This window comes from Orcinus orca, chromosome 1, assembly GCF_937001465.1.
Source record: "Orcinus orca chromosome 1, mOrcOrc1.1, whole genome shotgun sequence".
In the NCBI taxonomy this organism is placed as follows: Eukaryota; Metazoa; Chordata; class Mammalia; order Artiodactyla; family Delphinidae; genus Orcinus; species Orcinus orca.
The window spans coordinates 36,246,615-36,272,197 of NC_064559.1; the positions used below are offsets into that span (position 1 = coordinate 36,246,615).

At 55.7% G+C, this 25,583-nt stretch overlaps 1 protein-coding gene across 12 annotated transcripts; it reads left to right on the top strand.

Annotated features, from left to right (window-relative positions):
* Positions 1–3,208: 3,208 nt before the first annotated feature.
* Positions 3,209–25,583, top strand: IKBKE (inhibitor of nuclear factor kappa B kinase subunit epsilon). 12 transcript variants are annotated; one of them, XM_049703422.1, is made up of 23 exons: positions 3,211–3,443; positions 4,041–4,130; positions 5,789–5,903; positions 6,580–6,720; positions 7,088–7,217; positions 8,235–8,416; positions 8,887–9,047; positions 9,849–9,959; positions 10,257–10,436; positions 11,067–11,263; positions 12,027–12,091; positions 12,182–12,273; positions 12,434–12,520; positions 13,064–13,171; positions 14,856–14,931; positions 15,047–15,159; positions 17,003–17,079; positions 19,661–19,700; positions 20,437–20,538; positions 21,854–21,950; positions 22,696–22,808; positions 23,021–23,092; positions 24,777–25,583. In XM_049703422.1, exons 3-23 carry the CDS (start codon positions 5,817–5,819, stop codon positions 24,808–24,810), a joined length of 2,265 nt encoding a protein of 754 aa, XP_049559379.1. In that variant the 5' UTR covers positions 3,211–3,443; positions 4,041–4,130; positions 5,789–5,816; the 3' UTR covers positions 24,811–25,583. The 12 variants fall into 12 exon arrangements, 8 of the variants coding, with proteins under 8 accessions (XP_049559418.1, XP_049559409.1, XP_049559422.1 ...); XM_033410607.2 differs by lacking the exon at positions 4,041–4,130; XM_049703417.1 differs by lacking the exon at positions 4,041–4,130 and having other exon boundaries at positions 14,862–14,931.

The following is a 25,583-nucleotide window of genomic DNA, read 5'->3' on the forward strand; positions in this document are numbered from 1 at the left end:
AGCTCATTCAAAGGCTTTGCTTTGAATGGGGAGCATCAAAAGGGGTCAAGGGCCCAGGTTTCTCTTTTTACAATGGACAATATTGAGGCATGTTTTCTCAAGGGCAGGAACCAGTAGAATGAGGGTGAGATCACAGAGCATAGATGCAAGGGCCAGCAAAGGCTAGAAAGGAGGCGCTTCCTCACTTCCTCCATCTCAGGGGAGGGAAGGCAGGCAGTGGATGTGGGACGAGAAGATGAGGGAGTTCCTTCTTGATCGCTTCTTTTATTTCAGCGGAATTAATTGCAAATCCTTTAGCTGAGAGCGTGGGAGGGAATGGTGAGTAGGAGGTTTGAAGGGTTAAGAGAATGAGTGAAATACTCACTTTCCCATACCAAGAAAGACAGAACACAGTGGCCTGGGCTGCACCCACTGCGTCTCTTCCCGCTGCCTGGGGATGGTGCCAGGTCTGGCTGCAGTGTCTGTTCCTCCTTCCGCACCCAAAGCTCCTGGCCAGAGCTGACCTGTGAAGGGGGCAAGGAGCAAGGTTCCAAGACCTCAACACTCAGCCCTTCAAAAATGCCTGGGCACGCTGAGTACACACTGCCCACCTCTTCCACACACCCACTGGCCCTTGTCCTTCTCTCCCCTCTTCTTTAAGGCACTGGACAGGTGAGGCAGCTGTGACAAACAGGCTCAAGCCACGTAGGGGCAGAAAAGGCACCTAGTATTTATTCAGGACCTACTGGGTAGCAGGCACTGCATCTCATTTTGGTTTTGCACCAAGTCCATGAGAAAGGTTGAGTGACTTTCTCAAGTCAAGACTCAGACCTCTGACTGTAAAGCCCTGCCCTTCCTAGGACACCACTTGGCCTCCCTCTGGAGAAGGCAGATGTGAGCTTTCTCCCTGAGAGCTGCCATCAAAGACCGCCCCCCACCCCTCCCCGTGCCTCTGGTCCTAGCGCTACCTCTGAATTGTCACTTCTATTTCTATGAGTCCTCAGAGCCACTCAGGAAAATGCGGTGAGGCCACTTATAGGCGTCCTCTTCCCCTCAGGAGCCTGCCAGGCTCCTGTACCTCCTCAGATGAAACAACGGACATGCTGCCCAGCTCGGACCAGCAGCTCAAAACCACAGGCAAGACATTCATTCCTTTTGTCCACACAGAGGATGTGACCTCACAGAGGATGCCCAGCGAAACTTGGTCTGTCACCACACAGCAGCTCACTGCCCACCTTGTACTTCTGAGCCTGTGCATGTGTTCCCACGACCTGGGATGCCATACCTCCGACCCCCTCTTCTCTGCCCAGCTCCCCTCCCTCCAAAGTCTGGTTGAGTATCTTTTCTTCTTGCAAGCCCTTCTTGGTCATCAGCTGCCCCTCCCCGCTGCAGTCCCCCTCTACCGGGCTCACAGAATCACTCCCTGCTGAAGTATATATCTCATAGCATTCACCATGCTGTCCTGAACCCCGGCTCCTGGAGGAGGGGGTGACTAGGTCTCCCCTTTGTGTCCTCAGCACACAGTGCCTGCTTCCTAGTAAATGCTGGACACACAGTCATTGCACTCCAGGGTGCTGAAGACTCTGGGAAAGAGAGCGGGCTTGATGCAGAGAGAGCAGAGTAGGGATGCTGGTGAGGACCAGGTAGGTTCGTTGGTGTCGGGGAGGGGGGGGGGAACAAGTAGAGCTTTAGCCATAGGCTGGGTTAATGTTGAACATCCCACTGGCTTAAAACAACAAAGGTTGGGGGCTTCCCTGGTGGCGCAGTGGTTGAGAGTCCGCCTGCCGATGCAGGGGACACGGGTTTGTGCCCCGGTCCGGGAGGATCCCACATGCCGCGGGGCGGCTGGGCCCGTGAGCCATGGCCGCTGAGCCTGCACGTCCGGAGCCCGTGCTCCGCAGCGGGAGAGGCCACAACAGTGAGAGGCCCGCGTAGCACAAAAAAATTTAAAAAAATAAAAAGGGTTGATTTCTCACCAAAGCTACATGTCCCTTGTGGGCCAGCAGGGGAGCGCTGCTCTGTGGTCACTCGAGGACCCAGACTGAGAGGGCAGTCACCACATCTAACAGAATCACACTGTCACAGGGGCTGGGGGGGAGCATGGTGTCTTGCCTTAGCAATTAAATGCTTTTGGTTAAGAAATCACATGGCCCTGCCTAATCAGAGGGTGTCAAGGAAGTGGAATTCTACTGTATGCCAGGCAGGGGGAAAACTGGGAATCCTGGGTGAAGAACAAGAGGTCTAAGGGACGTTTCTCCTAGTCCTGCTGTCAGACACGGCAGGACAGCATCTCTGGGTCGCACCCAGCAGCCCTGGCTGCTTGCGAGGAGGGGGGTGGGCATCAGTAAGTGTATCTATGTGAGCACAAGGCAGTTCTCAACTGGGCTCCCCGTTCTGGTGTCACTGTACTAGGGGTGGGGCTGCCAGAGGAAACCACCAGGTGTGGCCATGGGGAAGTCCCTCCAGCTTTCTATTGAAACATGGAATTTCCTGGCTTTAACCATTTCTTATCCAACTGCCATCTTGGAGCTGACCAGAGCCAGGCAGACCTCTTCAGCCTCCTGGAGAACTTGGTTTGAGGCAGTGAGTCCTGAATGGGCAGTTGGCACACCTGCGTTCCAGCCCCAGCAATCTCTGAAGATCACAGGCAAATTACCGAAGGTGTATGAGCCCCAGTGCCTTCTGTAAAGCACTTTCCCGTTGCCCATGCATTTCCAAATATACCGTCCCATGTCACTCACACAACCAATGGTGTCATGTTACCATTCTCATGGCTTGGGTGAGAAGACTGTCTGGCAGGGGTCGTATACTGTGCTCGAGGTCATACTGGAGGGCAGTGCTTGCTCTTGGACCTCTGCAGGCTCACTGGGAAGATGAGTCAGATCCAACTTCTAGAAGTGGCTGGTCATAGGTCCTGGACCTCCCTGGGACCCCTGGGTGTGGGAAGTTCACTTTCCCAGGCAGCTGTCTACTTGGTTAACTGGAGCAACCTGCTCTGTAGGGGCTGAGTCTGAACTTCCCTGCTCCAGTGAACCATGGCAGGTACAGAAACAGCATCCAGCGGCCCACCACAGCCACTCAGCCTCAGTGCCCGGCCTCTCTGTGGTTCAGACTCTGGGCCTGTTGCCTCCACTTGGGAGCTCAGAGCATCCTCTTTCTCTTTCCTGCCGGGGAGTAGTGGCGGCAGCCCAGCTGCCTCTGTCTCTTTAAGAGAGAGAAAGAATGAAATCAGGAAGTGAGAGAACTGAGAGCCGGCAGCGAGCTGAGCTGAGTGTCGGCCTCTGCTCCCAGTTCTCCCAGCTCCCAGGGTGGCACGCGGCCACTTCAACCGGCCCGTCTTCAGGTTCCCAGGGCCCGTGGCCACCAGGATGCTATGGGCGCTGCCCATGAATGACAACAAGCCCTGAAAGCTCGGGGGGCGTCACGCAGTCCCACAAGCCTGCATGCCCCACAGCCGAGATGGGGTGAGTCCATGGGAGGGAGGGCGTTGAATGGGGAAGCCGGGGCGCCAGGCAGCTGCAAGACAGCACTTAGCAGAGTGCCGGGGTGCTGGCCTGTCAGCAGCTGCTCTCCGGGCCGGCCCACGTCCCCTCCCTGTATCTCTCTGCGGCGGTGGCTCCTCCCTACGCCCCCAGAGGTGCCCTGTGCTCCATCTCAGGTGGGCACCCTTGCCAAGGACTGTTTGGAGGCCCATGAGAGGCAAGGAAGGAGTGGCGTAGAGGAGAGCTGCAGTCCACCTACGATGCTCCCTTCCGGGGCTCTGCTTCCCAACACCCGAAGCCAGCCTTCAGCTCTGCCTCTGTACTGTTCTTCTGCCTGGCTTCTTCTGGTGCCTGCCCTCACCTCTCCTGGGGTCCTTCCTACTGGCCCAGGTCCTGGGGGTGGGAGTGGCGAGGAGAGTCTCCTGGAGCTGGGGAATTGGGCTGGAAACCCCCAGCTCTGTGGGGGAGGTTGACAAACAGGAAAGGGTTAAAGGGCTGGGGCCGGGGGCCTTTGACGGAGGCTGAGAATCAAACGGCGCCCAGGGGTGCCTCTCATCCGCCTTCCTCTTTCCGGTGTAGCTCAGCTCCTGGACTTGCCACAGACAGAAAGCATAACACACACTTGCTGGGGAGAGTCTTTGCCTGATCGGGGGCTGCTCAGAGCACAGGGTAAGTGCTTTTAGGTACTGCAGAGCCTGGAGGAGGAGGAAGGTGGGTGGGACGACGGGTTCCTGGCTCCCATCCATCCAACCGCTGCTGTAGGATAGTGAGCCCTTCTGTGCACCAGCTGCTGGGCTGGGAGGCACAGAGCACGTAGACCCGACCAGATGTGCTGCCCATCAGCTCCTAAGCATAGCCCTGGCAGGGCCAGGCGCAGAGCCCAGGGCATGCCAGCCTGTCTAGGCTCTGCCCTCTATGCCACACTGCCCATTCCTTAGACCTTCGGCTGTGCTCTGCCCCAGCACCAGCCCTGGGGAGGATTTTGAAGGTGGTGAAGTCTCCCCTGGCTGGGCCCTTGGCCTTGATTTCAGGATGCTCTACCTGGTTTCACAGCCCCAGGCCCGCGGGCTGATTCCTCCTCAGCCTCGGAGGGGAAAAGCTCACCAACTCATTCCTGCTCAGCTATTACATTGTCTTCATAAAGACTCTCAGCCCCTCAGCTGCTTCTATAAAATGCAAACACTAACACATCTTCTGAAACTGGAATTGACCTCTGATCTCTCCAAGTGGCCTCTGGCTCAAAGAATTGACCTCCTCAGGATTTCCATTTAAAAAAAAACAAACAAAAAAAGATTACAGAGAGAAGGCTCAAAGCTAAGGAACAGCGAGATTCCAGGCATGGTGACCCTAGGATTGACAACCTTTAAGGTGATAGAAGAGGAAGCAGCCCTGTCTAGTTCAGCCTTATTTGAGAGTATTTAAGGGGTGGTGGCCCTTCTTATGTTCCTCCCAGCCATCCCATAAAGACCAGCCATGGCCCTATTCTTCAGAGAAGCACCGAATGTAACTTCTGAGGCTACACTCTCTGCAGCCAACTGCTTTAGAGGAACTGGCCTTTGGAGAGAAGAGGATGAGGGCAAAGATGGGAAACAGAGTTGTAGAGGGTTTCAGATCCTTCCACAGGCTGCTGAGCTTTTCGATTTGATGGCCTCCTGCCTCTCCCACCCCCTCCACACACACACACACACACACACACACACACTCATAAGTACACACATACATCCTCACTCACACACACTCACACTCACCCACGCGCTCTCTCCACAGCAGCGCTTTCTTCTCCTGAGCAGCCCTGACCTGGCCATGCTAGCTGACGGCAGCAGGAAGTGGTGGGCCCAGGCGAGCAGTGGGGAGGGGCTCCAGGCTCCTGTTGCAATCCTGGAGATTTGTGGTGACGTGGTTGACACTGTCTGACCTGGGGCTCTTGCTTCAAGCACTATTTCTGCTTCCCGGGACAATCCCAGGCCTGGATGCCAAACCCCTAGAACTCGCAGTGCCTGGGAGAAGTGACAGAGAAAGGGGTTTGTCTCCGCAGAACGACCTGTCTGGGGAAGGCGTTGACAGGGACCTGGGGAGTCGGGATAGGTAGAATGCCCTGCAGTGGGACAGGCCCCAGCTGTGGTCTGAGGGCCTAGTGGCTGTGCTTCTTTTTGGAGCAGTTACTTAACCTTTCTGTGCTTCACACTTCCCCTGCCCCCTTGCCTCTGGAATGGCCACATGGAGCCCTTCATGGGGTGGTCTTTGGCAGGGCTACTTGTCAGGCCACCAGTGTCCACCCCAGGTCAGGGGTGGAGTCCTAGACCCCAGTATGTTCTTTTTCTGAGCAGAAGGTGGCCAGCCAGCTGGGAGCAAGAGATGCAGAGCACCGTCAATTACCTGTGGCACACGGATGACCTGCTGGGTCAGGGGGCCACTGCCAGTGTGTACAAGGCCCGAAACAAGGTAGGATGCAGCCCAGCCCACCCCGGCCCCCTCGCAGCCAGGAAGTCGGCCCCCAGTGGGCACTAAGGGTGGTGTGAGATGGCTGGGCAGGGTTCTCTGACTTTGTTCTGCACCCTCTGAAGTGGAGCAGAGGTGTGGGGATCTGAAGAGGGCTCCTTGGGATGAAGCTTCTGTCGGGCACGGTTGGGGGCTGGAGAGAAAGGGATGAAGACACAAGCCAACATCCAGGGGAGGTGGCAGCAAACCTAGGAACAGCAGAGGTGGGAAGTGGGACTCGTTTGGATTTACCCTGCCTTTGTTCTGATGGAGAGTTGCACTGAATATGAGACGCACGGCACTATGTTGTACTTGAGAGCTGAAGCCAGACAGAACGTTGGTGCTAAGGCCAAGGAGTATTAGCTACCACCGTAGTTACTGCCAATAGCGACAGTAGCAATAACAACAAGGCATCCCCTGCAGGGTCCCAGGGGTGCCAAGCTCCTGTCATCTCCCAGTGCTGCGGGACAGGCTGTGCACCCTCTGAGGAGGGGAAGGAGCTGAGGGTGGGGGCCCCCAGCCCCAACCAGGCTGCCTTCGCTCACCCCTGGGGTTAGGCTGGCGGGAAAGGCTGAACGGAGGCCTGGGAGGGGGTGCGCTCCCAGGGCAGGGATGCCATTTATGTTATCCCCCATGGCAGAAATCCGGGGAGCTGGTTGCTGTGAAGGTCTTCAACACGGCCAGCTACCTGCGACCCCGCGAGGTGCAGGTGAGGGAGTTTGAGGTCCTGCGGAAGCTGAACCATCAGAACATCATCAAGCTCTTTGCGGTGGAGGAGACGGTGGGTCCAGTGCTTGGTCAGAGGAAGACGGTCTTGTCCGCGACTCTGACAGGCTGGGAAGGGTCAGGTCACATAATAATAGAGACTTGGGCACATGCTCATCTGCAGGTCGGCCAGAATGTTGGCCAGAGAGGGGTAAAGGGTGCCAGGGGCCTGGGGGCAAAGTAAGGATGGGGAGTGAGGCCTAATCAAAGAAGGCTTCCTGAAAAAGGTGACCTTGGGCTCAGTTTGAGGCCGAAGGAGGGAAGGCCAGCTAGAAGCGGAGACCTAGAGAAATGGGGGCTTTGGGCTCTAGGGTGAGCAACCCCGTCTTGAGGAAGGGGAGAAGAAGCGCCCTCCTCCTCAAGCCTCCCTCTGGCCCCTACAGGGGGGCAGCCGGCAGAAGGTGCTGGTGATGGAGTACTGCTCCAGCGGCAGCCTGCTGAGTGTGCTGGAGAGCCCTGAGAACGCCTTTGGGCTGTCCGAGGACGAGTTCCTGGTGGTGCTGCGCTGTGTGGGTAAGCCCCTCCCTGACTCCCACCGGGGACCCCCCTCCCCACCACAGGCCAGCCACAGACCCAGCCCTCAGCAGCAGGTGAAGTCCCAGAGGGGTATGGCATTTCTGGAACAAGTATCCAAACACAGTAGAACACTGGAAGCTAAGAAGGCTCCCCATTCACAGACCTGGCACAGATGTTAATGAACAGACAGAACCCAAGTGTCTGATTCCTGCTAATCAGCAGTTTAAAACTCCAATTTCAGAATAAAATTTAAAAGAGGTTGTACACCAATGTTCATAACAGCATTATTCACAATAGCCATGAGGCAAAAACAACCCAAATGTCACAGACAGCTGAATGGATAAACAAAATATGGGATATACGTATGATGGGATACTAGTCAGCCTTAGAAAGGACACATGGATGAGCCTGGAAGACATTGTGCTGAGTGAAAAAAGCCAGCCACACAAGGACAACTGCTATATGATTCCTTTTATGTGAGGGACCTAGAGAGGTCAGGTCCATAGAGATAGAAAGTGGAATGTGATGGCCAGAGGCTGGGGTGGGGGGATGGGGAGTGAGTGTTTAATAGGTAGAAGTTCTGTCTGGGAAGTTGACAAAGTTCTGGAGGTGGATGGTGGTGATGGTAGCACAACAATGTCAGTGCATTTAATGCCCCTGATGTGTACACTTAAAAATGGTTAAAATGTAAATTTTATGTTAGGTATATTTTACCGCAATTAACAACAATAATAATAATTTTTTAAAAATGGTAGGGAGGAGAGTGCCCTCCTCTGGGAGACACAGCCGCCATTCCTCTCAGTTTCTTAGGGAACCCCAATGGGACCTCGACACCCCACCTCCTTGGGACCCCCATCCTTTGCCCTGTGCCTGTCTCTGTTCTCCTGCTGCTCCTGTGGCCCCGGTGGCCCGTGAGTTGCCACTCTCTGTCTATGTGGATCCTTCCCCCGAGATGAGCCTTGACACTGGGCTGTCCCTGGCCAGAGCCACGAAGCAGCCTTCCCTCTGTCCCAGTGGCCGGCATGAACCACCTGCGGGAGAACGGCATCGTCCACCGAGACATCAAGCCCGGGAACATCATGCGCCTGGTCGGGGAGGAGGGGCAGAGCATCTACAAGCTGACGGACTTTGGGGCAGCCCGGGAGCTGGATGACGACGAGAAGTTCGTCTCGGTCTACGGCACCGAGGAGTACCTGGTGAGGGGCATGGGGGACCCGCTGCCCCAGCGGAGGGCTTCCCCTGCGGCTGGCTGCCCCTCACCTTGTGACTCTCCGTGCCCCTCCGAGGGGCTCTGTCCAATCTCCCTGTGTCCAGCAGGGTTACCTCTCACCCCCTATCCCCAACCAGAACAATTTGTTCTGTTCTCTAAGGCCGAAAGGCAATGCTGCAGCCTGCCCAGGCCTCCCTGTTCAGTTAAGTCCTTGATAGGATACTCATGGAGGATGGAGCACTGATGGTCACCTCTTCCCCCAGGGCAGAGGCTGGGGTTGGGGGGAGGGGTGCTTTGGATAAGCACATGCCACACCCATTTTTGAGATGACAAAGGAGATGCATTCTGACGGTTCTGTTTCCTCCTGAAGGTGGGAGAAGGGGGTCTGAATGGGGTGTGATCAGGCGCTTGCCCCCTTCCCCCTCCATGGCAGCTCTCTGGTTCCCCCTCCTGCAGCACCCTGACATGTATGAGCGGGCGGTGCTTCACAAGCCCCAACAGAAAGCTTTTGGGGTCGCCGTGGACCTCTGGAGCATTGGGGTGACCCTGTACCATGCGGCCACTGGCAGCCTGCCCTTCGTCCCCTTTGGAGGGCCCCGACGCAACAAGGAGATCATGTACGGTGGGCCACCGGGCAGCGGGCGAAGGGGCGGACCCTGGGCCTTCCCTTCTAGTCCCTGCCGTGTCCCCTATTCTGCCTCTGACTCCACGGTCCTCCTGGTCTGCCCCCGACGCAGGCTTCTCTTGGATCTTTGGATATCAGTCCATCAAACAGGAGGCTGAGCCCAGTCCCTTCCTGATGGGAGAACTTAGTTCAGGGCTTCCCTTGAGCACCCCCCTCCATTTGTGGCTCACCACATCTCAACTGAGGCTCCCAGAGCGACTTGGCCAAGGTTGCAGAGCCTGCCAGGGGCAAAGGGGAAGGGCAAGGACCTAGCCTCCTGATCCCAAGTCCCGGCTCCCTCATGGTTTTCTGCTGTCTGATACAGAAGTAGCTGGAGACCCAGAGCAAAAGAGATTTAAAGTGGATTTGCAGGAAGGTCCATGCCCCTTCAGCTCAGGGGTCAAGCTATGACTTGGATGGGGGCTGTCAGGGTAGCTGGACTTTGGAGGGAGGGGAGGTTGGAATAGTGAGGTGGAGGGGAGGCTACGGGGGCCGAGCGCAGTGCAGGCGCAGGTGTGGAGGCAGGTGGGCACGGATGTGTGGTGAGGGGGCAGAGGAAATGGACAGAGGAGAGAGTGGAGAACTTGACTGGGAGCATCAGGACTGCTAGCCAGACTCTCAGTTGCATTCTCAGGGTGCCTCGGGGCAGCTGGGTGACTTGCCCCGGTGCCCTGAGCCCTCTGGGCTGAGTCCATCATCCCTTGAAGTGTGATGGGCTGGAGGCTCCTGCTGCCTTGGTCCTGTCTGCCCCCAGGTACCGGATCACCACGGAGAAGCCAGCCGGGGCCATTGCAGGCACTCAGAGGCTGGAGAACGGGCCCCTGGAGTGGAGCTACACACTCCCCATCACCTGTCAGCTGTCCATGTGAGTGGGACCCTGCGGGAGGGGCAGACACAGACCCAGGTCTGGGCCGATGTCCTTCTCTCAGCTGAGGCCTGGCCCGGCGGAGCACCCTGTGTGCTGGCTGCTTGGGTACACCACTCTCCCTTTCTAGCCCCAGTTTCTCCATCTGGATGCTGGAAGACCCTTCCAGCTCTTCCTCTCCATCCCACCCCTTGGCCCTGGCCCTCCAGGACATTCTCATGGAAGGCCCCGATTACCTACTTGAGGAGGCCAACTCCGGGCCCCGGCCCCTGACAGTCTCCATGTCCCGGGGGGCAGGGGGCTGCAGAGCCAGCTGGTGCCCATCCTGGCCAACATCCTGGAGGTGGAGCAGGCCAAGTGCTGGGGCTTCGACCAGTTCTTTGCGGAGACCAGTGACATCCTGCAGCGAGTTGTCGTCCACGTCTTCTCCTTGCCGCAGGCCGTCGTGCACCACGTCTACATCCACGCGCACAACACGTGAGTGGGCGCGAGCGAGGGCGGCGCGAGCCTTGTCTCCCCAAGCACAGGGGCGTGTCCTGGGCAGTGCTCTGTGGGCAGTTTAGATTTGGAAGCTTCTGGGTCCAATCTTACTTTGGAAAAATACTAGTTCCACCAAGTTAACGTTAAACAGGCCTCCTTGCTGCTGGACTTGAGAGATTCAGCAAACTTTATAAAGCTGATGCATTATAAATCTCCTGAGGGGTGTGTGTGTGAGTGTGTGAGTGTGTGTGTGTGTGTGAGAGTGTGTGTGTGTGTGTGTGTGTGTGTGTGTGTGTGTGTGTGTGGGGCCATGCATTTCCCCAGTGTATTACTCATGGAATCCTGTATTTCTGGAGCATGCTATGGGACTAGGTGAGTTTTAATGGAAGTGTGGCAGGAAGAGATGTGAAGGCTTATTGAGTTCTATCCCCACTTTGTCTCCATCCACTATAAGGCATGAGCTCTGTCCTTCATCTCCCCGCCCTAGAGAAAAAAATCACACAGTCCCTCCCTCTGAAAAGCAGAACCCAAAGTCTTAGCTGGGCTTCGGGTCACCCTTATCCTGTATCCTGCCTGCTGACATGCCCTCCCCTCCCCCTCCCCTCTCTCTGCCTCTGGTGTGTCTAGGATAGCCATCTTTCTAGAGGCCGTGTACAAGCAGACCAACGTGGCCCCCCAGCACCAGGAGTACCTCTTTGAGGGTCACCTCTGTGTCCTCGAGCCCAGCGTCTCAGCACAGCACATCGCCCACACGACAGCAAGCAGCCCCCTGACCCTGTTCAGCATGGTCAGCGAGACCCCCAAGGGGCTGGCCTTCAGGGACCGTGAGTAGGGCCACCCAGGCTTTATCTTTTCTCCTCCTCACATTCTCTTCCAAGGGGCAGGGGTTTATAATCCAGGATACTGATTCATTTTCTTGTGGGTGTTTCTTTGGGTCCCCAGGGTGTAGAAGGCAGATCTGGGTTCTAATTCTGCATACGCCTCTGAAATGCCATGTGACTCGGGCTGGTGGCCTGCCCAACCTGCTTCGCAGCGTCCAAAGATCTGGGAAAGAAACTCCAATGGAAACAGGGAGATGTGGATTCAATGTGGTCTCCACAGTCTGTGGTTGGTGGGGAAGCCTCCAATAGTTTGGTTTGGAGGAAGCAGGAGCCTAAGCTGCTGGAGAGAAGAGAAGGTGGTCAGGGGTCCAGAGCTTTGTCCTCCAAGTTCTAGCAAAAATATCACTCCTTCTCATTTGAATGATGCCTCCTTTTCAGGGTCTCCAAGGCTGGGAGGGGAATTGACCTTGAAACCCCGAAGTGTGAGGGGTGCTTTTAGCCTATTTTCTGCTGTTGAGATGGGGCCTTGGGCATGAGGCTGTAGTTCTCCAGAGTGGACACAAGGGGGCAGTGAGGGACTGCAATTGTAAAGAAGCACATTGAGTGCCTTTAAGGCTTAGAAGGTCGGGGCTGTAGGTGAGTTGGGAAGCTTGAGGTGGCAGATAGGTGGCGAGGGCTGAGTGTGAGCTGGAAATAAGGAATGATGAGCTCAGACCTCATCCGGGGCCGGACAGGCAGCCCCCTCAGACCAGGTCTTTATCTGCAGCTGCTCTGGACCTCCCCAAGTTTGTCCCCAAAGTGGACCTGCAGGCAGATTACAACACGGCCAAGGTAAGGGGTGGCCCCCAGGTGGCAGGGAGAGGGTAGTTCATGCAGGAGTTCGGGGTACGGGACCTGACCCTGCCCACCTCTGTGTTTCAGGGTGTGTTGGGTGCCGGCTACCAGGCCCTGCGGCTGGCACAGGCCTTGCTGACAGGACAGGAGCTGATGCTTCGGGGGCTGCACTGGTTCGTGTGAGTACCCCCAAGGGCTGGGTGGGGAGGGCAAGGAGGGTGGGCAGGGTAGGACAGGCAACCCAGACCCCTTCCAACACCGCCCTGGGGCTGTGCCTATGGGCACAGTGCCCTCAGTCCCCTGGGAGAAAGCAGCTCTGACTCAGGCTCCCCTTGGCAGGGAGGTACTCCAGGCCACGTGCAGGCGGACGCTGGAGGTCACGAGGATGGCCCTCCTCTTCCTCAGCAGCAGCCTCGGCACTGAGAGGTGGGTGTTCCGTCCAGGGTGGGGGCCGCAGCCGGCATGAGCCCCGCTCAGACCCATCAGCCCTTCTCTCTGTCTGTTCCTCACCCCAATCTTTCCAACAATGCCCCTTGTTCCCTCCCACCCAGAGCTCCCGACTTCCCTGCCATGCTAGAACGGAGAGGGTGCTCCTGCCCCATCCCTGCCCCCACCAACCAGTCCCTCACCTCAGGGGGCCGGACCTGTGAGGGCACTGCCCCGCCAGGTACCGAGGCAGCCTCCCTGCCCCAGGAAGGGGCCTCTGTCCTACCAGTCCCCCCTCTGAAGATTTAAACTGCTCACCTGCACCAGGCCCTGGAGAGGGCTCTGGGAGAAGCACTCACACTCACACACGGTCCCCTGGACTTGACAGGATGGAGACCTAGGCGGTCTCATCCTCCACACACCTCCTCCTGCTTCCTCTGGGCCTGAAACTGTCCCCGCCTCCCGGGATCCCCTGCCCCAGTCCTTGGAAATCCACACCCTCCACTCCTCTGACTTGGGCTAATTAGGCGTGATGGGTTACAGAAAGGGAGAGACAGGGGAGGAGGACATCAAGCTGGAGGGTCTGGAGATAAGCAGGAAGACTCCACTGGCCAACGCGCTGCTGAGAAGGCGGCAGGGGCTACGGTACAGGTGAGAGGTGGGAGCCCTGTGGCCCAGGGAAGCTGATGGTGGCTGGAGCCTCTCCCGGTGACAGGTGGTGGCAGAAGAGCAGAGACTGTGCCAAACAGGCCCGGTGTCCTACCTGTCACGTCCCACAGCCCTTGTCCTCAGGAAGGTCCTGGGAGTTTCCCAGGAGCAGGGTGACTCACTGCAGACTTGCCCTCCACCTAGCGCTTGGCAGCAGCGACACTGACCGTGGGCTAGACAGGTTGGTGGCCAGGCAGGGAGGAGAGTCTCCAGATGAGTCCCCGGCATGGCTGAGCCACCTTCAAATGGGGACAGAGAAGAGGGGCTGCAGAGGGCAGGATCCGCCAGCAGCGCTGTGGTGGAGTCCCTCTGAGAAGACATCTGCCCAGGCACAGAGTGGGCTTCCAGGGCTGGATGTGGCCCCAGGCCTGCAGACGGCCCTGGAGGACAGCCCTTCCCCAGCATGTGCGCATGGCAGGACGGTTGGGTAAAGGGAGACGAGAGATGGGCAGACACAGCCAGGAAGACCCGGAAGAAGGGAGGTTGTCAAGGCCAGAATGTGAGCAAATACCTGGGGTGGGAAGGCCCTATGCAGAGACGTGACTGGAGGGGTGGGGAGGTGCTGCTGAGGTTTGCTGAAGCCACAGTCATAGTGGAGAATGTCCCAGAGTGGAACTGGAGAGGGACAGAGGGAAGGGGAGAGTGCAGGCAGGTCCTAGGGTCCAGAGGAGAGGTTGGACCTCGCTAACATGACCAACAAGGATCTATTCTAGGTTCTTAAGTGAGAAAGAAATATATAGAGAGAGCATCTGGTTGTTTGCCCACCTTCCCTGGGCTGACGAGTGTGGAGAGCAACAGGCTAGCCCCAGGGCTGGAGTCCTGGGGTCTGCTGGCCGCTGTGTCTCCAGTTCTGGCTCCAAGGCCTCCTCCGAGGCGTGGTGGGTGTGGAGAGCTCAGGGTCAGGCTAGTGCCTGCTTTGAGGCCTGTTTCATTCTCCCACGAGGAAGAGCACTGGGCCGAGGGTCAGAAGGCCCGGCCCAAGCTCTTCATTAACTCACTGTTAGCCTCAGACCATTGTCGCCTTTCCTACCTGGGCCTCTGTTTCCTCATTTTCAAAATGAGGGGACTGGATGACCTCGGAGGCCTCCCAGCTCCCATGCATCGCAATCTCATTCTTTTCTGAACATGCTCAGACCTGTCGGTTCTTCTAAGGTCCAAAGCCACTAGCTCCTCCCACAGCAGAACCTGAAATTTTTTTTTTTTTTTTTTTTTTTTTTTGTGGTACGCGGGCCTCTCACTGCTGTGGCCTCTCCTGTTGCGGAGCACAGGCTCCGGACGCGCAGGTTCAGCGGCCATGGCTCACGGGCCCAGCTGCTCCACGGCATGTGGGATCTTCCCGGACCGGGGCACGAACCCATGTCCCCTGCATCGACAGGCGGACTCTCAACCACTGCGCCACCAGGGAAGCCCTACTTGCTGTTTTATAACCTGCTTTTCTCAGCTTATGATCTCTGCCCCCTCTGTGTCAAAACATTCCATCTCCTTTGTAGTACCCATCCATACTCAAATTTGGTAATCCCCCAAGTGTTCTTTTCTAGCTGTTTTCATCCCAATCAGGATCCATTCCAAGACACACTTGGTGTCTGCTTGTCATGTTCCTCACATCGATTTTAACCCTTCCCTCGAGGTTCAGCAACGTGGCTGGGGTGCCTGAGATCCAGGAACTGAAGAGGGCCGCAGAGCTGAGGTCCAAGCTGCGGACCGTGAGTGAGGCTGGGGTTGGTGAGGGGCTGTCAGGCGTAGAGTGGGGTGCGGGGAGGCTTCCCATCGGAGCCTCCAGCTGAGGCCCCCACGGGGGTCTACCTTTGTGTCCCGCAGTTGGCTGAGGTCCTCTCCAGATGTTCCCATAATATCACAGAGACCAAGATGACCCTGAGCAACCTGAGCTCTGAGCTGATGAAGAACCGGGATCAGGTACATGCGGACAGAAGGTCTGTGAGATTTTCTTCTTGGTGGGGGGGTTTGGGGGGTGCACAGAAGGCTCAGTAGCCTCTTTAGGAGTCAGCCTGCCTTCTCCCTTATCTTGGCAAGGATGCTGGGGCCTGGGGCTAGGGGTAGGGGATCCAGGAATGTACAAGACCTTCCCATGAGACTGGCCAGAAGGAGAAAAAGATCTGGGGTCCCGCCTCCACCTGGGAGTTAGAGAGTGAATTACAAATATTAGCAGGTGCAATAGTTCTAAATAAAAGAATAATTGAGTTCCCTACCTCTTCTGAACCCTTGCTCTGCGTCAGACCCTCGAATAGGTCCTCCTACTTCTATCATTTAATCCTCAAAACAATAACGATACTACTACTCTTATGCTCCTTTTATAGGTGAGGGAGCTCACTCAGGGAGCTTAGTTTGCCCCGAGACACAAGGCAATAAATGACAAATGCCAGACGTAAGGCTCCGGGTCAGGTCTGCCTACCTCCAAAGCCTACGTGCTTGGCCTGCGCCAGGGATTTTCGAGATCTGAATCCCCAGTCTCCCTTTAAACAGACAGAAAAATCCCCAGCACCCCTGCCCTCACAGCCCGGTGTGTGGAGCCCCTGCCTTCCGCTCTGCTCTGACCTGGACGTGGTCCGGCTCCTGGAACAGCCCCACACCCCCCGCAGTCAGCGCCCTGGCAGATCCGCATGCCCGGTCCTCAGTTCTGAATTCAGAAAGCTCTGAAAACCACAGGGTGTTTCTTCGCTGTTTTGGCTGTAAAACCTGACCTCCACTGCCACGAAGCCCTTCCTAGTCTTTATTTATCTCACTTAGGATGAATATTCTTTCAGCTCTCTGAAGACTGAGGGTATGTGATGAGGGAGTACTGCCCCAGACCATGCCCTCCGAGGGAATTCCACAGTATAGTGTATGTATAATGGACCACCTTTCTCAAATCAGAAGATAGTTCTGAATTTGGAATACATCTGGCTCAAGCCCTTTGGATAAAGACTGGACCTGGGGTCTTGTCCACCCCAGGTTCCAGGAGGGCAGGAGTCTGGGGTCCGCAGGGTCCTGGGAACACGCTTGGGCTGTGCCCCAAGTCCAGCTTCAGAAATAGCTGAGACAGGGTCCTGGGAGGAGCTGCAGGGAAGAAGTGGAGCTAAATAGGCCCGAGGATGAGGGATAACCCCCCACCCACAAACACCCCCAATATCTCAGACAAAGTGTTTGTATCCTGAAAAGGGGAAGGAAGAAACAATAATGACCTTAAACCCCAGGCCAAGAGGGTGGAGAGGTCATGTCCCGAATTCCCCTGCCTGCAGGCAGGACCAAAGACCTTGATTCATTCTTGTTTTAAACAAGGGTTGTTGATTCATGATTGAAGTCCCTTCTATGTACCAGGCATTGGGTATTCTCAGAAAGCATGACTTCTGCCCTTGCCAGGTGACAGAAGAGAAGTTCCTATTCTGCTCCCACACGCAGCTGCCACTGCCAGGCTCTCCTGTTTCAGGGTCCAAGGCTCTTTCCCGGAGCCTGTTCTCAAGCCCTGTTGTGTAGCAAAGGCCACTTTCCTGTCGCCTGTCCTGCTTGGCTTCTTCGTGTGTGTGTGTGTGTGTGTGTGTGAAAGCGAGAAAGAATAAACACAGGAATGAGAGGTGACTGGATGGCTAACCCGAGGGTACCTCAAACAAGTTTAGAAACAGAAGAGTCACTCCCAGATTGGCCCCCAAAACTATGGCAATGAGGCTCCTATTGCAGGGAGACAGCTTCCCTCCTCCCACCGCCATCCCTTCCCCTCCCTCACCCTTTACCTGTGCTGTTTGATTCTTCCATCACCTGGTCCCTGTCTCGTGCCCACAGCATCCAGCAGATTCAGTGCTGTTTGGACAAGATGTATCTCATTTACAAACAGTTCAAGAAATCCAGGATGAGGCCAGGTGAGCCACAGGGAGAGCAAAACACTCCTCATGCTCTCCCCTCCCTCCCCCCTTCCTTCCCTTGGGTTAGCTGGTTGTCCCTAACACTCCATCCAGTGGCGCTGCTGGAGGCCCACTACGCGGGTGGCGCTCCGTGGTGCCCGGGTGCCGCTGGTCTAGGGCAAGGTCGCTGCCTGCACCCCAGTGAGGGACCTGAAGCCTTTCCACCTTTGCCTGTTGCCACATTGGGGCTCAGCTGAGGCCTGGATGCTATAGACGTGGTGGCCTTGAAAGAGACCCCTCACCTTTGCAGGGCACTTTACAGTTTAAGGAGTGTTTCCCTATCCGTTGTGACTTTGGCTCACTGAAGTGTTAGGCTTTCCAGAAAAGGGAGGATCAGGAGAAATACCACAGTCATGAGTCCAGGCACTCGGCCTGCATTATCTACGGAGCCTCACTAAGACCCTCTGGGCAGGGGCAGCTCATTTACAGGCCCAGGGATGGGAAGCTTCTCACCCATCATGGGCTAGGGGAGGTCGAACCCAGGGCTGGGGCTGACGGCAGCGGGGGTTGCGGGGGGAGCCTGAGGAGGCTCCAGGTGACTCTCGGGGTTGGGGAGCTAACACTCCAGGAACCGACCACCGACACTGTCGCCCACCCATGCCCCCCAGCATTTCCTAATGTGCAGGAAATCCATACTTGAGGGCTTGCACCTGACTGCAAATTCTCTTCTGTCCCTAGGATTATCTAAAAAGCCCTGTCCCATAGGAATACAATGCCAGGCACATTTGTAATTTTAAGTTTGCTAGTAGCCAAAATTTAAAAAGTAGAAAGAAACAGGTGAAATTTATTTGAATAACATATTTTATACAATGCAATATATTCAAGTTGTCATTTCAGCATGTAATCGATAGAAACAATTATTAAAGAGATACTTTACATTCTCTTTTGTGCTAAGTCTTCACAATCCCACGTGTGTTTTACACTCATTGGCCATCTCTATTTGGAAGCTCATTTTTTAACAAAATGAAATGTACTCTTACCAAAATAATAAAGCTGTGTTTGATGGGAAGAAACATTGTACACTGCTTCAGTTTTTACATTTAGTCGAATTCATTCAATTAAAATTAAAAATTCAGGTGAGCAGTCACATTAGCCGTACTGGCCACATTGCAAGTTCTCAGCCGCCACACGACCACCGCATTGGACATGCAGATTCTAGAAGATGGGAAACTCAGTCCCGCCTCTGGATCTGACCTTGGAGGGGGAGCATCACAGGAGACAGGAGAACTGAGACTCCCATGTTCCCTGAAACCAGGGGGACCTTGGGCTCAAGAAGCTGGCCTAACACCCAGTTGGCCACCTTTGCTGTGATTTTAGGAGAACTTCAGAGGCTCTTCTGCCTCCGTCACTGGGATTCCGTCATCCTGTGACCATGACACTTCTGAGCGCCTCCCATGTGCTGGGCACAGTCCGATGGGCTTTGCATGTTCTTAATTTATTTAATGCTCTAGACACTGTTACCCTCCCCGTTTTATAGATGAGGAAACTGAGACACAGGAAGGTTAAGTAACCCAAGCAACCTAGGTCCAGGTGCTTTAAACCACCCCACTTTACAGCCTCAAAAAGAGTTTGATTTGTACTGGTTTGCAAGAGTCCTTTATTAAAGTTAAAAATGAACCGGGAAGAATAACACGTAACCGCCAACACTTGGGGTGTGGAAAGATGCCATTCTGGAAAATGCTCCATCGTTTTCAGGGCACTTTCTCACTTTACCCTCACACCCATCCTGTGTGTTACATGTGATGAATGAGGCAAAAATCACTTGCCTATAGCCTCCCGCTAAGAGGAGGCAGACCTGGGCCTCATCCCAGATCAGTCGCTTGGACTTCATAAGTCAGCTGGCTGAGCGCAGGGCCCAGGACCAAGAGGCCAGGGAGGTGATTCTGCTATTAGGGGAGTGGTGGGGGCAGGCAGCAAGGTGAATCCCCTCATCGCTTCATCTTGGCCTTCAGAGGCCATTCCCCTGAAGCCCAGGAGGGGGCAGCATCTCCCTAGCGCAGAGAGCATCAGGAAGCTGCCAAGGTAGTGAAAACTTCAGCCCTACTGGCGAAAGTTCTCCTTCTGGCGAAAGTGGCTGGGCTGAAAAGCGGAGGTCGAGGGTGGTGGCCTGGCTTATCCAGCGCATTGCTGCAGAGCCCAGGTGGCTCTGCCTGCAGCCTGAATATTCAGGGATGGGGTCAATAGGCTGTAGGCATCAGCCACGCTGGGAAGGGGATTGGATGAGGGGTCAGGGCTGACCACACATCCTTCGAGCCCCATCTCATCCACCACTGTCCACCTGAAGTGTTCCCCGAGCACCCATCCCTCCACTCCCTACACTGCGGGCTTGCCTGGCCCAGGTGGACCCCTACCTGGTCATAATGCAGTGTCTTGGGTGCTTGTTTCCCTCCGTTTGTCCCTCCTGGTTCCGCTGGGCTGTGAGCTCCGTGGAGCAGGGCCCAGGCTGCTGCCTTCGCTTTGCAGTTGTTGCCAACCCTTGCGCCATTCGGTTCTGTTGACTGCTTGAATAGGTGACCTTGGCCCTGTCTGTTTCCTTCAGGGCTTGGCTACAACGAGGAACAGATTCACAAGCTGGATAAGTGAGTGCCTGTCCCCCTGGCAGGCGGGTGAGCAGGAGGGTGGGTGTCACCAGGGCAGAGCGAGTCTCTGTGCCAGACAAGAGGTGGTAAAGGGCCCTGATCCCAGGCCACAGCTGGGCAGGAGGAAAGGGGCTAACTACCTCTGGGGAAGGTTATCTGGGGCCAGGGGAGGGTGGTTTCTCAGCAGCAGTCTTGATTGACTTCTGCTATGAACACGATTGTTTGAAGGATTTCTTTCCTTAGGTGTCCTCGCTGACTTACCACCTACTACTTTCTACTTCTGGCCTCTGCCTGGGCTCTCCTTTGGGCTTCCCTCTGCTCCTCTGTCTCCTGGACACTCTATTCTTCCAGGAAGTCCTCCATGATTTTATGCTTTTTTGGGGACTCACTCCACCAGTTCTGCCCCCACCCCTGACTCCACACACACACACACACACACACACACACACACACACACACACACGACCACCTCTCCTTTCCTCTGGGGGCTGAGCTCAAGAGCGTGTGTGTTCCCTGAGGTCCATTGTCCTTCTCCCACATCCCTCTGTTGGAGTTGCTTTGTGCCAGCCACTCTGCTCGCCATGATGCACATTAAGTGGGATAGGCGCCTTGGGAGAGGTGGCCCTGCTGTGGAGCCAGGGGCTGGACATTTGGGTGATGAAGACCCAGGGATGCTAGGTTTGTGCTCAGGTGGCTCTGCCTTCTCATCTCTGTGCCTCTGTTTCTGTCTTTTCAGGGTGAATTTTAGTCATTTAGCCAAAAGGCTCCTGCAGGTGTTCCAGGAGGAGCGTGTGCAGAAGTACCAGGCATCCCTGGTCACGCATGGCAAGAGAATGAGGTAACATTGGCCCTCACTCTTGAACTCATGGTCCCCAGGGCCCTCCTGGCCTGGCCCTTCCTGGCTTCAGACAGCCCTGGGCTTTGCAGAGCCCCGACTGAGAGGGAGGTGGTAGTAAAGAACAAAAGCGAAAAAAAAAAAAAAGTGGGGGTGGTTTTTTGGCTCTGGGTGGACCAGGTAGGATGCTGGGTGATTTCTATACATTAACTCATTTAATCCCGCAATGTCTACCCTATGCAGTGGATACTATCACCCCATTTCACAGATGAGGAAACTGAGGCTCAGAGAACAGGTTGCTTCCTTAATACGACACCGCTAGTAAATAGCAGACCCAGGACTGGCACATGGGTATGACTGCCTCTAAAATCTAGATTCTTTCCATGTCCCAGGTGGTTGTGTTCAGAAGCCCCCTCTCTGGGGAAAACACAAGATCCCTCTGGGATGAGGACAAGTGGCCTGGGAAGCAGGGGCAGGCAGAGGCCCTTATGTAGAACCCCCCTTGCACACTGTCCCTTATAGGAGTTTTGGCTTCTGCCTCTCAGACAAGTGCCTTCCCCCTTCCCCTCCTGAGACAAGAGGACAGTTTCCCAGGTGCTGCTGGTTCTGTGGCCCACGTGACCTGTGGGCTTATTATGGGGCTGAGACTCAGACACTCACCTACCCTTACATTAAAATACCGTTTCCATCTCCCCCAGCCAAGCCACCCCAAATTCTGACTTAATTGGTCTGGAGTAGGGCTTGGATGGCAGTATTTAAATGCTCCTTGTGTGATTCTAATGTGTAACCAGAGTTGAGGATGGACCACTGGTCGAACCCCTCCAGGACTTCATGTATGTTTTGTGCCGTGGGGCAGTGTTCTTCCTCTCTCCCTCCACTTAGAGAGAGAAGAGAATTCATAACAGAGTCTTCACTTTGATCTGCTCTGGAAATGGGAACGTGGGCAGTTCCCGTTTTAAGTGTGCCAGTGCAGGCGGTCCCTGCCTCTCCAGAGCCTGAGCCGGGCCCTTGCTCACCCTTGCCGGCTTGTGTGGCCCGGCCTGACACAGGTGTATTCGCAGCTCCCACTGTGGTTCCGCCAGGACCCTCACTAGCCCCGGTCAGAGTGCTCATCAGCATCCTTACCTGGGACAGGTGAGGGCTGAGGGCACAGCTGGAAGGGCAGAGGCAGCGAGGGAGGCCAGTGCCTGGCACCCACCAGCTCCAGCCTCTGCCGCCTGGAAAACCTCTCCTCCGTGTCTGTGTGGTGACCGAACTGCTGGGGGGGCCCCGGTGAGAATGAGTAGGCCAGGCTCTGACATTTCTCTGCTCTCTTGAGGGTGGTGCATGAGACCAGGAACCACCTGCGCCTGGTGGGCTGCTCCGTGGCCGCCTGTAACACAGAAGCCCAGGGAGCCCAGGAGAGCCTCAGCAAGGTGGGGAGCTTCGGGGCCCCAGGGCTGCTGAGGAGAACTGGACCAGTCGGGCACCTGGAGGGCATCCGGGCCATTCCCCTGCCTCGGGGCAGAGCTGCCCTTGACCAAGTCCAAACACTCTGGTGTGGATGGGAGGTCTCTGATCCACCAGTGTGGACGGCAGTTCCTAGTGTTCTCAGACTGAAGGCCACTCGCTGCAAGGGCAGAGGCTCCAAAATGCTGAGACATCTCCCTCTCTGCCCTGTGCAGCCTGGGAGGCTCACTGAGGGGGGCGATATGAACGCTCCTTGTCTTCTGATCCGCTCTCCTAGAAGAGACCAACTCAGGCCGCTCTGAGAAGCCACTTGCTTTGCCATCAGGGACAGAGAAGGGCTGTTCTTCAAGGAGCAAGGCCCACATGCTCTTCCCCAGCCCCTAGCACAGGGCACATTCTTTCCGAGATGGTGCTGGGCTGCCCCCACCCCTTCTCTGCAGCTCCTGGCTCCAACTGTGTCATGACAGGTGCAGGTCAGACACAAACAGGAGCTTGGCAGTCTGCACCCCTAAACACAAGCGCACACAGTGATGGTGCTTGTGCCAGCTGTGCTCCCAGGATGAGAAGGAGGGGCTTGTGGGAAATTCCTGACACTCCAGGGATGCGGGCTGGGGGCCATTGTATCACGGATTTCTTACCCCTCCCCACACCTCCGCTGCCCTCCACACATGAGCTGGCTTATCCTTTCTGACTAACGTGTGGTTCTTTCAGATCCTTGACTGGCTATCTCACCAGCTCCTGCAGGACAGAACAAAGGGGGCTCAGGCCTCACCACCCACTACAGCTCCTTATCCTAGCCCTGCACTAAAGGACCTGGTTCTCCAGTAAGTGCCAGAGAGAGGGGTGTGTGCGTGTGTGTGTGTGTGTGTGTGTGTGTGTCTGTGTGTGTGTTAGGGGCTTCGCCTCTTGCCAGGCCCGGGAGGCAGGAATGAGGCTTGGTGGGGCTGTGGAGGAAGGGGGGCCTCCCTGGAAGGTGTCTGGGCAGAGCGACTTGGGCCTTAGCCACCGCCGCCTCTCTTGCCTCTGCCTTGGACAGCATGCAAGAGCTCTGCAAGGAGATGAAGGTGCTGGCGTCTGACCTCCAGGACAACAACCGCGTCATCGAAGGGTGAGACCCCGCTGTGCGGGCAGTGGGGAGGCTGGGCCCTCAGACTGCCCTCGCCCCTGGGGCACAGGCCCCGTGCATCCCCGAGCAGGCTTGATGACGGGGGCCCATATTCCACTCACAGCAGAGCCTTGTGCACAGGTGAGTCGGTGTCCTCACCAGGTGTAGGCTTTCACCGTAGTCTGGAGGATATGCGCCTCGGTGCAGTCAGAGATGGGGGCTGGGAGGCACGTGGATTTGCGGCTGTGTCCAGCTCTCTGTGAACATGGACTCTGCCTCACGCCCCATGCAAACCGGCTCCTGTCACCTTTACGACCATCCTCAGAATGGTGATGAACCAGGAAACGCAGCACAGAGCTGGGGAGAACTGCGCGGGGCTGCAGGCCCAGTGTTAGAGACTCTGCATCATCACCCTTCCTTGAGGGGCAGGGGGGAGTGGGCAGGTACTGGGGAAGATGCTGGCGGATGCAGCAGGGCTCAGCCTTTTGGCTTTTGTACACCAGTAAAATTCACAAAAGAAAACTGGAAAATAACAGAGTGACCAACTTCTCATATTACCCAGTAAGCAGAATTGAAAGGGAAAAATCCATGCCATCTAGAAGTCCCCCTTTATAAGGTGCATTTTAACACCAAAGAGAAGGAAGAATACAATCTCAGAATCAAGGATGGTCCTCGCCCTGAAAGTCAGCCCTGTTTACACATATATACGCTCACGCGTGCGTGCACGCACCTCCCACGTCCTCCCCATCATCCTTATGTCTGTCACTTCCCCGTTTGGGAACCAGTGGCACGGTGGAAAGAGTCTGCAGAGATTTCAACGGGGTTTGACCCTGACTCTGCTTCTTACAAACTGTGTGACCCTGGGAGGTTTGTTTGGCTCTGAGCTGAAAAATAGGCATAGTGATTCCTACCTCATTGTGTTAATGCAGGGATTAAACAGGATGAGATATGCAATGTGCTGGGGTGGGGAGGGTGCCCAGAAGGGGAACTCACCAAATGGTAGGTGTTCCCCAGAGGTCACGCCAGTCTGGGGTGCCAGAATTGGGGCCAGGAGGTAGGGAAGCCAGGAGCAGAGCTCATGGTTGTTCCTGGAGTTTCAGAGGGTCCTTGGGTTGAGGACATCCCACGTTCCATTCCAGCAAGGGGAGAACCCATCCTCTTAAATGTCTGCAAAGAGGAAATTTGACAGCTTCTTAGAAAAACTTTCCAAATTAGCCCTCAGGGGCAGGAAGTTATAATTTTAGTGCTGACATAAATTTCTCTCGCTGTGATATGTAGTCTATTTACAGATAGCTCAAAATTTTATTTTAGTGAATTTTTGCTTCCTTGTTCAGAGCTGTAACCAAAGAGCCTAAAGAAACAATCTGAATTCTTTTTCCCCTCCTCTTAACCCTTGGCTGCATTGGAGTCACCAAGGGAGCTTTTAAAAGTACAGATGCCTAGGTCTTGTCCCCAGAGACTCTAGGTGCGGCTTGGATTTGGGGATTTTTATAAGCTTTCCAGATGATTCTAACGTGTAGTCAGGGATGGGAACCAGAGAGTTCCTGTCGGTGGACACAGATGCTACAAGAGGAGAGCTGAGGATTCGAATGGCTTGGTGTTCTGGAAGTTGATTGTGTTGGGCCCTGGAGTATGGTCGGCAGGCTTCTCTACCTGGGCGGAAGTTAACCTGAGCCTCTCTTTACAGGTTAAGTAGGGTCCCATCGGCTCCTGACATCTGAACTCTGGGGGGTGCACGAGGAATCCTGAAGCATTAGAATCGTTCAGACACTGCTCTCCTGCCTGCACTGGGGGACCCAACACAGGACGATACCTGGTCACATCTCATCAGCCTACCTCTCTCCTGCCTGACGGCCAGGAGATTTTGCCAGCATTACCTTCCACTGCCTCTCTTCGGGAAGCAGCCCAGCAGGACGTGGGGCACCAGGCCATCTCTGGATCCTGGCCCCACTGCCCAGGCTGACCTTTGAATCTTACGTGGACTCAGGTACAGCTCCTCTGTTGCCCTGGCCTGTATAGCTGAACCTGGCCGGGCTGTGGGGAGAAGAGGCTCCGAAAGCCGCTCCCTCCCACCCGCTCTGGTTTACAGGGCTTTACTCCTCAGGGAACAGAAGAGGAGGCCTCCTGGGGTCAAACGGCCTCATCTCAGTCTTCCTTCCTCTTAAGGTGTTCTACACTGAACACACAGCCCTCTCCCTGCTCCCACGATATCTGAGGGTTACCACACGTGGCCCCAGGCATGACAGAGCCCAAGTTCCCTTCTCCTCTGGTCTGGCTGAGCCTAAGGCTGAGAAAGCACGTGGTCGAGGCCGGATGCCAGTGTCTCGGGGACCCTTTCCCCTGTCCCTCTGAGGCACCACCAGGTTCTGGGGTTTGTAGCCAGCAGTGTCAACAGTAGCCGTGCCAATTAGCACAGGCCCGTAAGTCCAGAGCCCTGAGGAAATCAAGGCCCACATCTTCAAGAAGTGAAATAAACTTGACATTCTTTTCTGTT